Here is a 16,931-nt window from a genome sequence, read left to right as displayed (position 1 = left end):
TCCATGAACCCTTTTAGTTCCTTTGCCATTGCTGGCACCCTGCCTGTTTTTGAGCTTGGTAAGGCTGAATTTTAATACTGGCACAGGTGCAAACATCATATGTCAACACAAACTGTGCAAATAATTGCCAAAGATAAATTACGACTGGACTACTTCTCACACAGTCGAAATAAATTCAGGCCTCATTCTTAAGCTGTGTTAATATCTATATCGCTGGTCCATTTTTTTGTCTGCCTCTTTAAGGTGTTTTCCTGTTGAAAGGGTTGTAGAAAGGCTAGTTGCTGTAGCGATGAACGGTCACACTCCGAACAGAAGACCCACCCAAACAGGTGCCGGAATGTGGCAACTAGGGGCTTAACACAGTAACTTCATTTGAAGCCTACTTGTGACAATAAGCGATTTTCATTTCATTTCCTAACAACGCACTCACGCGCCTGCACCCGTAAACTGAAGCGCAAAGTGAACCTGGCCAGCTGGGCACCAATCAATGCAGCGCTAGACCGGAGCACATGTCTCTTTGCGCAGGTCCTTTTGCGGGGGCGGGGCTACGCAAAGCACGACGGGAAATGAAGTGCCCCTTTGGTCAGATATTGAGGCAGGCGGACAATGAAGAACTGCATTCCCCAGAATGCCAGGCGGACCGATGTTGGAACTACATTCCCCAGAATGCCAGGCGGGCAATAGGCGCATGCGTTTCCCTGCAGCAACGCCCACCGGGCTGAGTATGTAGGTTTCCAAGTGCTCCTTGCGGTGGTTCAACAAGAGCGCGTCTCGGTATTTGTATTTCTATCGAAGAGGATCATTTCGTCTTTTTTTCCTCCAGAATACATTAAACTATATTTATTTGGCTGCTTGTATAATACGCTCAGATAAAGAAGGCGAGTAGGCAGCCGCCCTGGATGCAGGCAGGACCCCTCGGATCTGTCACCGGAGGCCCCAAGGTGTCTGAGAGAAATTTAAAGCTGGAGAGCGACTCTGTGTGTGCAGCCGCTCGCCTCCTGAGGCACCGCCATTGTTATTGCTGAGGGTGTGATTTTCAAGGCGGACGATGCGGTGCTCCTTGTTCATTTAGCGGGAAGTGAACGGGGTGCTCGGGGAGGAGGAGGACACAAAGGGGGTCCGAAGGGTTGCCTTAGCTGTCATCCTGCGGTGGAGGGAAGCGAGAACTGGTACAGGGTCATCTTGCCTGTGATCAATCCCCCCCATCACGACAGGGCTGATGGTGAACTGAAGGGAAAGAGCAACAATAGTAATATTCTTCCCTCCCAGCCCTGTGAAAATGGATCGTGAAAGAGGAGAGAACGAAGATAATTTAGATTACTCAGTAGCAAATGTGGAAAAGGTAAGACTTATACCAGCTTCATTTATTTGCAACATGGTACCTTTCGTCATCTAATCATGGTTTCTGTGAACTCATAAGCGTGTAGGTACATTCAAATCATTACCTGGCAAGTGGATGCCTCGGTCTATCAAAGCCTAAATGTAACAATATAAAGGCATTGTTTCTTTTTTTTACCTAGTTAGGAAAAGGACCGTGACCATTGTAGTCAGATTGTAAATGTTTTTATTTTGTAATATAATGGTATCATCAATTACAATTTACCTTTGACACACTTATTGCAGCTAAGCTTTTGACATGCAAACGGATATAACTTGTTGACTTTAAAATTAATAGTTTGTTATCTTACAAATATATGTGTAAATTTTTAATGTCGAAGTTAGATCCCAGAATGGACCTAGACACATTTTGCCTACTTTACTGGGGGAAGAACACATTTTTGTCAATTTATTAAAAAATATAATTTTACAGTGAACAATTATGTTTAGGCATATCATACTGGAAGCATGCTTGTGCATTGGCTACATAATAGTGGTCGCACTTTCAAAATTTTGAGCTATTTGTCAACATATTTTATTTTAATGAAAATAATCCTTTACTGTACATTGCTATATTATTTTAAAATACCATTGTATGGGATTACTTGTGATTACAGTAACAATTGTAGTGTAAACCAATCCCTTTTTACTGGTTTGTTGTGTTATGCTCATGAGCTAATGGATTCTTGAAGCTGACCTGCGAAGAGCAAAGATTGGGGCAAACCAGATCTTGGCTGTGGGAGGTTAAACAATGTGAAATTGAGGCCAGAGAGTCTGATTTAGAACAAGGAAAGTGTAATTAGGCCAGAATGGAGTTTTAAATCTCTGTTTTTCACACTTGGATTCCAACAAAATGTTATACCTCCTGAAGGTATTTCTGTCCTTGGGCAGGATTCTTCTCCTCTGTGTGGTTTGATCTCGCCCTCTGAATAATCCAAAGTAGGCTCATCTCCCTGCTGTATTTGACCCATGAACCTGGCTCAGATGTCCTCTGGTGTTAATCTAGTTTTGCTAAAAGGGATTGACTTATCTGAAAGATACATTACCAATATTTTTTTAAGGATTTAAAAAAAAATAGGTGAACCAAACAAAGATGACTACGTTTTGTTACCTTTTTGAATGTGCACTTTTCATGGCTATAAATAACTAGACAGTTTAAAAATAACAAGTTGGATTTATGACTTTAAAATATAAATATGTTCCAAAGTTGTTGATTCAACCAAAATAACAGTGACAAGCCGAAGATGATTTCTAGCCAAAAGTTCAGCCTTAGATATGGATTTTGAAGATGATCCTAAAGGGGGAGAGTGAGGTGACCAGGCAAAAGAACTTTTGGAATTTGAAGACCTGAGTGCTGAAGGCATGTGGGAGGGTGTGTTAAACAAGTGTCACAGGAACAGTTTTGCTAAGTCGGTTTACAACTCTCAAAGGGATTACAAATATCTAATTTTAGACGAGTCTCCATTTCCTCCAGTTAACCATTGGAAAGACTGAAGCCATTGGCTTTGAATTACTGTAAATGTCACACTTTTGCCATCAATTCCATCACTTCTCCATCAACTGTCTCAGGCTCGACCCTACTGTTTGCAATCTCTGTTAGATACAACCCCAAGCCAACCAGCTTCCATTCCAGGCTTCCTTGCTAAGTGACATTGTAAATTATTCCCTCTCTTCAGGTATATTTTCTCATTTTCTAAAAACTTCTGTCATCTCCTCAAAAGACCACTCTTTCCACCCCCACCCTGCAAACTGCCACCTACCTTCAGTCTGTTTTCTTCTCATGCTGTCTTCCAAATCTCTGCTCATCTTTCCTGCAACTCCATATTAGAATCTCCAGTTTCCATCCCTGCTGCAGCACTGAAATGGCTTTAACTGAAGTTACACATGACATCTTTAGTGACTCTGGTATATTTTCCCTCCTTTGGCCTCTCTGTACCTATTGACATGGTGGACCATATCATTGCCCTCTAACTCTCTTCCTCTGTGGTGCTGCTTGGTGTGACTGCATTGGGTTGGCTCCAATGTCAGCTTTCTGACTGTAGAAAAATATCTGCAGCAATGTCTTCTCTTCCAGCTCCCTGTACTTCACACTGAGTGCACCTTCCACCATGACTTGTGGCAATTCCTCTGTGCTAAGTGAGATAGATTAACAACAGATCTAGTAGCTCAAAATTGAGCATCCATCAAGTGCTGTGAAACTGCAGCAGTAGCTAAATTTTAGTGCAGACTAAACTCTGACCTCTGTATATTCTCAGTCCTCCATCATCGTGAATCAGATGGTCAACCCTGGTTCAATGACGAGTGTAGAAGAGCACCAGGGCATATCCGAAATTGAGGTGCCAATCTGTTGAAGCTACCACACAAGTCTGCATGCAGGCTAAACAGTGGAGGTAACCTACTAAACAGGGCTAAGCTGTCCTGCTACCAATACAGCAGGTCCCAGTTCTGCATTTGTGCCACATTCAGCCATTATTGGTGGTAACCAATTTGGTAACTGGTAGAAGGGGAAGGTTACATGAACATCCCTGTCCTCATTGATGGTGGAGATGAGCATTCACAGCCATCCCTCAATTGAATGACCGTTCTCAGTCCCCACTGTCATAGCTGTCAGCCTTTAGCCAATTTGATATGAGAGACGAATAAATGGCTGAGTGTACTGGATACAGTAAAAACTACATATCCCAAAATATCCTGTCTGGATGCTTGTAGTCCTCTTCTAGCTCTGACCCCCAGCTTATCTTTTTGAGCTATAACACTGACACCTGCCCAACAAAGTGAAAAATTGGTTAGGTATTCAAAATCACGAGGGGTCTGGACAGAGTAAATGGGGGTGGTGGTGGTGAACTGTTCCCAGTGGTGGAGGGAGTGAGAACCAGAGGGGACAGACTTGGTTGGCAAAAGAAACATTGGCAACCTGAGGAAAAACCTATTTGCAACAAGTGATTAAGATTTGAAATGCACTGCCTGAGAATGTGGAGATGGCAGTTTCAATCTTGTTATTACAAAGAGAATGGGATCATTATCTGAAGAAGACAAAACTGAAGGGATAAGGGGGAAAGGTTGGGGAATAGCACTGGTTGAATTGCCTTGCAGAGAGCCAGAAGAGGCATGATGGGCTGAATGGCATCGTGCGATGTAATCATTCTGTGATTCTATTTTATCATATAGTTGTGTCCTGCTGACAAAGAGCAGCAGGTCAAATTCAATGCTGCCTATTACTGTGCTATCAGGCTACTTCCGTTCATTAGCAAAGTGGTGGAAGGAGTCGTTAAAATAACTATAAAGCAGCATTTATTCACCCATAAACAGCATTATTCTGTTTGAGTTTGGCCAGGTCTACGTGGCTACAGACTCCATTACACGCTTGGTTTAGATATGGACAAAAGGGTGGAATTTGGATAAATGAGGCAGGACTGACTGTCCTTGACATGAAGGCAGAATTTGCCAAGTGTGGCACCAAGAAATCCTAGTAAAACTGAAGTTAATACGGATGCATGGGAATACTTTCCAATGGCTGGAGTCCTATCTAATTCAAAGGAAGAAGGTTGTGGTTGTTGGAGGCCAGTTATCTCTGCCCAGGTCATTGCTGCAAGCTTTCCCATGGCAGCAACCTTCTAGCCTAACTATTTTCAACTGCTTCATCACTGGACGTCTTTTCAACATAATACATATTCCACTCCCGTTGCAAATCCACAGATAAGGAAGCGCTCCATGTCTGCGTGCTAAACTTGTGCTGATAAATGGCAAGTACATTTGTGCCACACAATAGCAAAATATTATTAACTCCAACCAGAGAGAAGGGAGCCATTTCTCTCTGACTATCAAATGGTCTTACCATTCCTGAACTCCTCCCACCATTATCAGTGACCCGGAACTTATTTTGGCACATCACAAATCTAAAGTTAGGAGCATGTCAGGGTGCTGGGTATTCTTTGAAGAGTGATTTGCCTTACTATCACCTCCAGGATCAAGTCAAGAGTTTGATGGAATATGATCGCACACCAACCTGAATTGTATATATATTGCCATTCCTTGACTGGAGAACCCCCTACCTAACCACACTGTGGGAGCACCTTCATCACATGAATAGCAATGTGAGCCATAGCTGTCCAGGTCACCATCTTGAGCAACTAAGGATGTGCAATTCAAAGCCAACCTTGCCAATCATGGTGCCTACATTCCAGGAATTTAAAATAAATAAATAATTGTTTCTTGATGGCAAATGCTCATTAATAATACAATAAGATAAACAGAGCATTGCATACATTGATGCTGCTCCTGGTTATTTGTTTTAATGTAATTTTGAGTATTATTTTCTGTTAAAACACTCCTAAAATTTCCAGAAATATCATCTTTGCCAGGGAACGTTGACCTAAAATGCCATCTGTAGCTCAGTGATAGCACACTCCCTTCTGAATCTGAAGATTCCAGGTTCAAGTACAGTTTCTGAGACTTGTTTACGTGATGTAAGCTGTCACATTAGTGCAGTGATGAAGGAGAAGTGCTTTCTTTGGATAAGATGCTGAACTGAGCCCCCTCTATGTCTCTGCATGTGAAAGTTCCTACAGCACTCTCCAAAGAAAAGAGGTGTTTTCCAGGGTGCCCTAGCCAACATTTATCCCCACCATCAAAACAAAAAATAGATCTGGCCATTTAATTTGAAGCTGTTTATAGGAAAGAATTCACTCCTGTGTTACATTACACCGGTGACTACACTTTAAAATAATTTATTGATTAAAATGCACTTTGTGATGTCCTAAGGTTGTGAAAGATATATTTAAATGCCTTTTGGTTTTGTTTCTTTGTTTTGATCCTAAATTATAATAATGGTTGCAGTTCAAAAACATCTTTGTTGGCTGTAAAATGCCTTGGGGATATGCTGTGGCTGTGAAAAGTGCTACACAACTATAAGTCTCATCCTTCACCCCACCCTAGCTTCCAACTGTTTCCCAGCCTTCAACTCTGCTTCGTCCCCATCCTTGAGCACTGGCTTTGGTTCCCATCTCCTTCCTTCCAATATTAAAGTTTAGGTGAAGGCTTGAGAGAGGCAAGAGTGGAAAGCAGATGACTAAAGGTGGTTGGCGAAATAATAAAGTAGAGTTAGGACAGGCAGAGAAACAATTACCGAAAGTGATACAGAATTTCATTTTTTGGGTGTATATGTTAATGAGAAGCAGCATGCTAAATCAGCTAGTAAAATAAAAAGAGTGTAGATAGATTCATGACCTTTGTAAATAATGGATAATGTCCAGATTGTAATTTTACAACTTTAAAACTTTTCTAGTTTTGCTACCATAAACATTTCTAATTTACTTTAAATCTATATTGCCAAGATGATCTTGAGATAGATAAGTTTACAAAAATGAATTTAGGATTTGATGAGTTGTGTGTTGGTTTCCTTGTACTTTTGTTTTGCATCAATTCAGATTGCTCCTAGTTATGCTAAGAGTCCATTTTTTTTTAAAGAATGCACTTGTCTGGTTGGTCCTTTGTTCCTTTCATTCAAATGTTATAGCCAGTTTTAAAATTGCAAATGAATTCCACATTAAACTGCCCTTTTAGCAGTAGAATTAATAAATATTGTTTTGAAAATGTCGTCTGGTTGTTACACAGCTTTGTTTTGGAAAACTGTGCCTCCCTGTGCGCGCTGAAGAAAGCAACTCAGTTCTGCTTCCTACACAATTGTGATTGTGTGTGACAGCGTGATGTCGGCTCATTGAAATTAACACTTTAGTTGCAATTTTAGATCATTCATTTTGAGTTTTGTTTCTAATGTATCCACCATTGTTCATCACTAGCTATAGCAACATCAGGTATATTAATCTGACTGAGCTAAATTTTAGTTGACTTGTGGGGAGGAGACTGTTTGATCATAAATAGCACTTTTTTACCCAATTATTTTATGAAATCCTGCCACTTAGTTTATATAGTTCTTTAGATTGAATATTTGTGGGCCGTAATTTGTTTTTCAGATAGGAGAAAAGAGACAGGAGAAAAGAGTTAATCTATTTGACCCATTTTTTTCATTCTGAAAAACTGAGAGCTGAACAGTTTTATCAATGAGCACGAACATATTTGTTGCTTGCCTGTGTTTTGCAAACTGTGACTCAGTGATTTCTAAAATATCAGTTGAACAGTGGAACAGAAGTAAATGCTCCTGGAAATCTGAACTAATGCTCAATTGTTTTCATTCATTTGTGAGATGTGGGTGTTGTTGACGAGGCCAGCATTTATTGCCCATCCCTAATTGTCCTCGAGAAGGTGGTGAGCCACCACTTTGAACTGTTGGGAGTCCATGTGGCGTAGGTACACCAGCAGTGCTGTTAGACTTTTGCTGCTAATAGTTTTTAATTTTCCATTATTATTTTATTATTGAATTATTATCCAAAAGGAAGAATGTGCAGACTACAGTGAGAAGGTGGTGATTGGGAAGGCGGGAGAGGGGTTGATTTTCTCATTCTGAATTGAAGATTTCAGATGACTGTAGCGTGCTCTCTGCCGCAGTTGAAATGAACTAAATCAGAGTGGACTGATGCTCAGATCTGGGACTGCCTTGGCCCCTGGAAAAACTTGTTGTGCCATTTGCGGTGCACAAGAAATTTCTAACTATATATGTGTGAGAAGTCTCCTATGCGAAGTACTCCTTTTTACTTTTATATATCATAGATGCTAAACTAATTCCTTTATTCCATTTCTTCTGAACAGAGGAGGTGAGCAGATGAAAAACAAACACTTTCCCAGAAAATTAACTATGATACTAATTTTAAAAACTGCATTTCTGACTTGATTGCTGGGCAAAAGACTAACTACTTACCATTTACATGTTATTCAATTCTCTGAGGTGTTACTGCTGAGTGTTCCTGCATTTAGTTGACATCTAGACAAGTGTGACTTTAGCAGACATGACCGGATAGGGCCTAGTAGCAGGGACTTGGTTGACTTATGAATATACATATTATGAGCAAGAGTAGGCCATCTAGCCCTTCTAGCCTACTCTGTCATTTAATAAGATCATTGCTGATCTGATTGTAACCTCAACCCCACATTCCAGCCTACCCTATATAACCTCTCACCCCCTTGTTAATCAAGTTACTTTCTAGATCTGCCTTAAAAATATTCAAAGATTCTGCTTCCACTGCCTTTTGAGAAAGAGAGTTTCAGAGACTAACGACCCTCACAGAAAATATTTCTCCTCACCTGCCTTAAATGAGTGATTCCCACCCCTCCTATTTCTAGATTATCTGGCAAGAGGAAACATCCTCTCCACAACCACTCTGTCAATACTCCTCAGGAACTTAAAGATTTCAATCAAGTCGCCTCTTACTCTTCCAAACTCTAGTGGATACAAACCTAACCTCTCCAACCTTTCCTCAGAAGACAGCCTGCCCATTCTTGGTATTAGTTTAGTAAACCTTCTCTGAACTGCTTCAAACATATTTAATTAAGTAAGGAGACCAGTACTGAAACAATATTCCAAATGTGGACTCACCAATGCCCTGTACAACAGAAGCATAACCTCCCTACATTTGTAATCCACTCCCCTCGCGATAAATAATAATCTCTTAGCTTTCCTAATTACTTGCTGTATCTGTATACTCTCCTTTTGTGATTCGTGCGCTAGGACACTTGAGCTCTGCAATCTAGATAATAAGTATTTTTATTCTTCCTGCCAAGATGGCCAATTTCACATTTGCCAGACTTTTGCCCACTCAGTTAACCTATCTATATCCCTTTGTAGCCTCCTTACGTCCTCTTCACAATTTACACTCCCACCTATTATGTCATTTGCAAATTTAGCAACCATACCTCCAGTCCTTTGATCCATGTTTAGCCACATGGAGACTGTTGACCACTTGTATTTGGACCAGCTGCATTGATTTATTTTTTGACGTTTAGCTTGGGGAGTTATCCAGCACTCAAACCCCTGATTATCAGACTGATGTATGTAGGGTTTTGATTGTTCTAAGTTACATGTCTAATGTTGGAATTTTAGAATCCAGTCAAGTCAGTTGGTAACTTGATACCTGAGAACGTTAAAACACTCCTTATGCACAGAATAATACAGTGCAGAAGAGGCCCTTCAACCCATAGAGTCTCCACCGGCGCATGAAAGGCCTTGACCTGCCCACCTAATCCCACTTGCCAACACTTGGCCCATAGCCTTGAATTTTATGGCGTGCCAAATACCCATCCAGGTACTTTATAACGAATGTGAGGTAACCTGCTTCTACCACCTGCCCAGGCAGTGCATTCCAGACCATCCCCACACTCTGGGTAAAAAAGCTTTTCCTCAAATCCCACCTAAAGCTTCCACATCTCACTTTGAACTTGTGTTCCTTCGTAACTGACATTTCAACTAAGGGGAACAGCTGCTCCTGATCCATCCTGTCCATGCCCCTCATAATTTTGTACACCTCGATCAGGACACTCCTCAGTCTTTGCTCCAGAGAAAACAACCCAAGCCTATCCGACCACTCTTTATAACTTAAAAGTTCCATCCCAGGCAACATTCTGGTGAATCTTCGCTGAACCTCCTTCAGTGCAATCACATCCTTCCTATAATGTGGCAACCAGAATTGTAGATAGTACTCCAGCTGTGGCATACCCCAAAGTTCTATACAACTCCACCATGACTTTCCTGCTTTTGTAATCTATGCCCTGATTGATTAAATGAGTGTTGCATATGCCCTTTTCACCACCCTATTAACCTGCTCTCTTGCCTTCAAAGATTTATAGACAAACATGCCAAGGTCCCTTTGTTCTTCGGAACTTCCCAGTGTCAGACATTTTTGTAGTATACATCCTTGAAAAATTACTCCTTCCAATGTGTATCACCTCACTTTTCAGGGTTCAATTCCATCTGCCGCCCAAAAGGCCACCCTGTCTAAATCTTTGTGTAACCCAAGACATTCAATCTCATTGTTAACCACCCGGCCAATCTTTGTGTCATCTGCAAACTTACTGATTCTACCCCCCACATAGTCATCCATGTAATTTATATAAATGACAAACAATAGGGGACCCAGCATGGATCCCTGTGGAATGTCACTGGCTTCCAGACACTAAAGCAGCCATCTATCATCACCCTCTGTCTCCTACAGCTAAGCCAATTATGAATCCACCTTATCAAATCACCATGTAACCCATGTTTATTTGCCTTCTTAATAAGTCTCCCATGTGAGACCTTGTCAGAAGCTTTGCTAAATCCATGCAAACTACATCAATTGCACTACCCTCATCTATACACTTGGTTACATGCTCAAAAAATTCAATCAAATTTGTTAGGCATGATCTCCCTCTGACAAAACCACGCTGACTATCCTTAATTAAACCTTGCCCCTCCAAGTGGAGATAGATCCTCTCCTTCAGAATCTTCTCCAGTAGTTTCCCTAACCACTGATGTGAGACTCACTGGTTTGTAATTCTCTGGCTTGTCTCTACAACCTTTCTTAAATAATGGGACCACATTAGCTGTTCTCTGGTCCTCTGGTGCTCCTCCGTGGCCAGAGAGGAATTAAAATTGGGGTCAAAGCCCCGACAATCTCCTGACCAGCCAACCTCTTTCACTAATGGAATGTGGAGGGATGGATCTTTCACTCAATAATTCTTCCCTCTCCGTTCTGGATACTCTTAGAACCTTGTGCCTTGATGTGTAACCTAATCCTGGCAGTTCAAGTGGCCGGAATCTGTACACTTTCATGATGAGATATGTGGTTTTAATTGGTTAAAACTAACTATACTCTATGGTGGGAGGTATCCTCAAGCCTCAACTGACTAATGCATAAGTTTTCTGGCTTTGAAGAGGAATTTTGAGCAAACAAATTCTAACTAGCTTGATTCAAAATCCTTAAACACGGTGATCAGTATGTGTCTGGTCAAAACAAATCTCCATTTGCCTTGCTGTGGAGAGCGAGGTATATGTTTAATAAATTGGAGGAGCAAATTATCAGTTGAAATTGCGTGTGTCCTGACCCTAATTCTTGTTTGTGACAAACTTTGATAATTTGTACAAACATTCTTTTGAGCCTTACTTTCTTTTTAAAAAAAAATTTAATAAACAATTTTATTGAGGTAGTTTTTGGCTTTGCAAACAGTTACAAACATCAACAGAAAGAAAGCAAAAAAGGCAAAAATGTGCAAACATCCGTGTACTTTCAATACTTCAATCGTAACATACTGCACAAGCCCGCTCCTCTCCCACCGGTACTACCCGCCATTTTTCCCCTCCTACTCTACTCTACCTCCCCCGCTGACGCTCACTCTCCTGCAAAGAAGTCAATAAATGGTTGCCACTTCCGGGCGAACCCCTGTACAGATCCCCTCAAGGCGAACTTAATTTTTTCCATACCCAGGAAACTCGACATGTCCGCAAGCCACAACTCAGTCTTCGGGGGCTTTGAGTCCCTCCACGCCATAAGTATTCGTCGCCGGGCTATCAGGGAAGCAAAGGCCAAAACATCGGCCTCTTTCTCCCCCTGGACTCCCGGGTCCTCCGAAACCCCAAAAATTGCCACCCCTGGACTCATCATCACCCTTGTTTTTAGCACCCGGGACATGATCCCCGCAAATCCCTCCCAGTACCCCCTCAGCTTAGGGCATGATGAGCCTTACTTTCAAGTCACTCAATGCCTTGACTTGAAAATATATCACCGTTCCTTCACTGTCACTGGGTCAAAATCCTAGAACTCCCTAATAGCACTGTGGGTGAATCTATACCACATGGACTGCAGTGTTTCAAGAAGGCAGCTCACCACACACCCTTCTCAAGGGCAATTAAGAATGAGCAACAAATGCTGGTTTTGCCAGTGAAGCCCACATCTTGTAAAAATGAATTTTGAAAAAAAATTATATTGACCTTTTTTTGCTGTTTTCATTTTTGAAGATGTGTATGATATTGTAAATCCAATGAGTGTGTTCTGTTCTCCAATTTCCTTTGGGACAGTGTATATTGATCAGAATCCACATATCAAACTTTGATCAGAATCCACATAAGAAACTAATCAAGTGTGAATATATTTCATAAACGATATGATTATTTTGATTTTATAATTACAGTATCATGAGCATTTTGGGGAAATATGGAATTGACAAAATTGGATGCCGACTAATCTGCATTTATTTAATGTCCTGATGAAGCAAAATAAACTAGTTTCCGAGAACTTTAAAAAAAAAAAATCCCTCTCACCAATAAACTAAATTTGCACTGAAATATTTTGGTAGGTTTTTTTTTTAGTTATCATTCAAATATGCCATTGGGTAGATCTATAATAAAGCTTGTTTTATGTACTCTACTTCCAAGGTGAATATTTTATACCACCAAGAGAACTTTTAATTTATCACGCTACCTATCTTAATTGGCTTTTTGTGAAGAAGACTAACTGTTTAGTAATCAAGGTTCACACAAGTTGTGTTTAAGCAATTTGGAACAGGAGTATATTTTCTGTGCTATCAATTTTGATCTATCATCTTTACTATTACAGTTTTAAAAAAATCATGATTCACTGTTTTTCTTTATTATCCTTAATGTTCATGTTTCTTAAATAAGTATCTAACTGCCTCTTAAATCTCAATTGACCTTGTGGGCACAATCGAATGGCCATGTTGCGCCTAAAAAGCAGAGCTACCCGGCTTGCAACACCTTGCAAGATCTAACGTGATCTTGTGAGACATTGCAATGTCAATCCTGCCTATTGTGGGCAGGATCACCTTTGGCAAATCTGCATATTCGAGCGAGACAGCTAGTCATATAATCCCTTCAGTGCAGAAGGAGGCCATTCAGCCCATCGAATCTGCACCAACCTTCTGGAAGATCACCCTGCCTTGGCCCAAACCTCACACTATCCCCATAACCCCACCTTGGGCCAAATTGGTATTGTCAATCCACCTAACCTGCATATCTTTGGACTGTGGGAGAAAACCCACGCAGACGGGGGCTCCAGAGATCGGGATGCCACACTGAGGAATTCCGGTGAGCGGAGCTCCTAGGTGCAGAAAATAGGGCTTTGGCCGCACATTCCCTGCTGTGGCCCGTATCTAACCCAAGTAACATTGATAACATTGTGTTTCTCGGCACTGTGAGTGCTGGGAAACAAGCAGCTAAATGCGATCGCAATGGGACTTTGTCTCCATTTAGTTAAATCGAGCCCTGTATCTATGAACTTCTCCGTTTTGTTTCCATCTTTCCTCAACCCTTTTGACTAAAACCCTTTAGGCAGGAAGTTTTTATGTGGATTTCCTTTCGGACAACATAGCCTTAATTCTAATATCCGGTTTCTTATTTTGGATTCCCCAAGCAGAAGGTAGAATCTGCCCCATCTACTCCTATTAATTCCTGTTGTTATTTATAATACCTCAATAAAATCAGAGGTAAATTGAGGTATTGAGTACAAATTAAAGGAAGTTTATGCTTGTCTTTTATGAATCTATTTGGGCCACAACTAGAGTATTGTGTCTAGTTCTGGTCACTACACTTTAGGGAGCTTGGGGAAGTTGGGATTGTTCTCCTTGGAGCAAAGGAGATTGAAGAGAAATTTGTTCGAGGTGTACAAGATTATGTCAGGTTTAGATAAAGTAGACAAAGAAAAACTCCTCCAATTAGCTGATAGAACAAGGACAAGGGAACACAGACTTTGGGCAAGAGATTCAAATGGAATGAGAAGACGACCTTTTTTTAACACCGTGAATGGTAATGACTGGGCGGTAGAAGCAGAGACAATGAATGATTTCAAAAACAAATGGGATGAGCATTTGAACGAAATAAACTTGTAGGGCTGTAGGATAGAACGGTGAATGGGGTTGACTGGATTGGTCCACAGAGAGCCAGTATGGGATTGATGGGCAAAATTGCTTACTTTTGTACCATAATGACTCCGTCACTTTACCTAATTTCTATGGCACTTAATTTTAAATTCACCCAATCTCCCATTGTAACTTGGACTCTTCATTTTGGCTTTTGTAATGGTGAATTATCATGAAACTTTCTCCAAGGCAAATATCTAAGGAGTGATGCCAACATTGAACATTATGTAGTCTAAATGAGGTCTGTGCAGCATTCTATTTCTTCCATACTTGTATATTCTAAACCCCTCGAGACGAATATCACCTTCCTTGCTTCACCTACAGTTGAAACTCTTATTCATGCTTTTGTTACCTCCAAATTCGATGATTCCAATATTCTACTGGCCCGTTAGGTCAAATGTAGGGCATTGCAGTTGTTTTGTAAAAATCTTTGAATTTGGCAACGGGGAAAATTAGGTATGATTTCTCCTGCTGTTTGTTATTCAGACATCCCAATTAGAAGCTGGTTGCTGAATGACAACAGAATTATATTCTGATGTTGCAACTAAGCCGTCTGCCAGAGCGCACTGGATTTGATGGACTTGTAGAAAATACAGAGGGCTCCCACTACAGCACATTTTGAGAAGAACTGGTGACAAAATTGCAGTGATTTTTTTTTTTAGTTTGTCTCCCTCATCCTTGCTTGGTCAGACAGATAATTTGTCTACAGTGTTGTATTGAAACTCGGACAGCAAAGTTGCATGTGGATGCAAACACGGTATCTGAATGACCTCCTGCTATGTTATAACAATTCTGTGAATCTTTAAAAAAATGTATTTATTGATTTCCATTTGCATTTACAACAAAAGGAGAAAAGATAAGAGAACACAGAAAATATATGCAGGAACAAGAAGCATATTAACAGTCCAAATGGTCCACGATGGCACAGTGTTAGCATTGTTGCCTACAGCGCTGAGGACTCTGGTTCGAATCCCGGCCCTGGGTCACTATCCGTGTGGAGTTTGCACAGTCTCCCGTGTCTGCATGGGTTTCACCCCCACAACCCGAAGATGTGCAGGTTAGGTGGATCGGTGTCACTAAATTGCCTCTTAATTGGAAAAAAATGAATTGGGTACTCTAAATTTATAGTTAAAAAAAACAGTCCAAATGGTCAGCTACAACAAGCATTCCATAAATTATGTAGAGGTACCCTATTGTATTAAAACATACTAGGGCTGTGATGCCATTGCAGCATTAATAGAGTTTTTTCCCCCTCCCTCAGCCCCTCTTTAGCCACTGTTTGGTTCCCTTGTATTCTGGGTAATACTTCCTCTCTTTTTCTCTCCCTTCCCTTAATTGCTGGTCACGAACATGTCCACGAAGGGGTTGGTGAATTGCCGCCATGTATTGTGGAAGCTTTCTTCCGATCCCCTGATGGCGAGTTTTATTTTCTCTAATTTCAAGAATTCTGCTAAGTCGGGCAGCCAGTCCATGGCCTTGGATGGCACTGCTGATCTCCAGCCGAGCAGAAGTCTCCAGTGGGCAATCAGGGAGGCAAAGGCTAGGGCGTTTGCCCCTCTCCATAAAAAGTTCTGAATTCTGTGATTCTGATTCTATTATATATTAAATATCTAATCTGAGCTAAATTACTGGAACACAAAATGGGTGTTGGTGACAGTATGTGAGTTTGTGTCCATTGCTACTAAAATGAGGGGCGGGATTTTCAGACCTTCCGTGCCGGAATCGAGCCCGGCGCGGGGTCGGGGAATAGCCGTTCACACCTGAAATCGGCACAATGACGCTTCCGTGGTTCTCTGCGGACCCACCAGCCCCCGTGCGTGGTCGATGCAGTGCCGGTCGGGGGCCTTTGGTTCAGGCTCCCGTGGCGATTCTCCGTGGTCGACTGGCCGAATTCCCGCTGTGTGGTTTACATGTGGTACCACCCGGCGGGAGCTGGGACCTGCGGCCATGGTGGCGGTCCTGGTGGGGGGGCAGGGGTTATCTGACTCTGGGGGGTGGCCTCAACGGTGGCCAGGCCCACGATCGGAGGCCACGATCGGCGGGCCATCGCGATCTGGGAGGGACCTACCTTCCTCCGAGCGGGCCCGCTATGTGGCTCCGCCATGTCGACGGCGGCCGGACCAAGGTGGGCCGCCGCATGCATGCGCGCACCCACTTGTGGCTGCTGTGCGTATGTGCGGCTGCGCAGTATGGCTAGCAGGGCTCCGGCTGGCAGCCAGAGCTGTGGGACGCACGCTGGGGCTCTGCTAGCCCCCTGGAAAATGGAGAATCACCCCAGACCATCGAGGAAAAAGTCTGGAGTAATTCTCGCCCGTTTTCCAGCGGGCGTGGGGACTTAGTCCCCAGAAGGGAAAATCCCGCCCGAGGTCTCTTTTCTAGAGACTGTAGTATCTACCTACATTAGCTTAAGTAATGAAAAGGACCATTTTCGTGAATAACTATTTTGTTTTTGCTTGATCACTATGAATATTTATTGCTTCTAATATTTCTAACCAGTAGAGGCTATTGAGGTATCGAGGAAGTGTTTTGTGAAAGTAAAAAATGTCAATTTAAAGTGTATAGATAGCACCAATCTAGTCGCATACAAAATTGTTTTTCCCTTTAGCCACCCAATTAGAGTGTCCTATAATGAGACTGTTCAATCTCATTCATGCCAGTTAGGTCTCATTCATGTCAGGTTAGGTACTTGATATTGATAGTGAGAAGTAGCTGAAATGGAAATTCTGAGCTGCTGATTTCCAGTAGTGTATCCATCC

At 41.8% G+C, this 16,931-nt stretch overlaps 1 protein-coding gene across 4 annotated transcripts in view; it reads left to right on the top strand.

The window, feature by feature from the left end:
• Positions 1–700: 700 nt before the first annotated feature.
• The window catches only part of ipo13 (importin 13), a 215,200-nt gene continuing 198,969 nt past the window's right edge, over positions 701–16,931 (top strand). For 3 of the 4 annotated variants that reach the window (XM_038794211.1, XM_038794212.1, XM_038794210.1), the window contains exon 1: positions 703–1,342. In XM_038794211.1, the coding sequence (XP_038650139.1) occupies positions 1,280–1,342 (63 nt within the window). In that variant the 5' untranslated portion in view covers positions 703–1,279. Of the gene's footprint in view, positions 1,343–16,931 lie in introns of all 4 variants that reach the window. The other variant, XR_005460326.1, reaches the window with a different exon arrangement.

The sequence above is a fragment of the Scyliorhinus canicula genome, chromosome 4 (assembly GCF_902713615.1).
Source record: "Scyliorhinus canicula chromosome 4, sScyCan1.1, whole genome shotgun sequence".
Lineage (NCBI taxonomy): Eukaryota > Metazoa > Chordata > Chondrichthyes > Carcharhiniformes > Scyliorhinidae > Scyliorhinus > Scyliorhinus canicula.
This window is presented reverse-complemented; position numbering and strand designations above follow the sequence as displayed.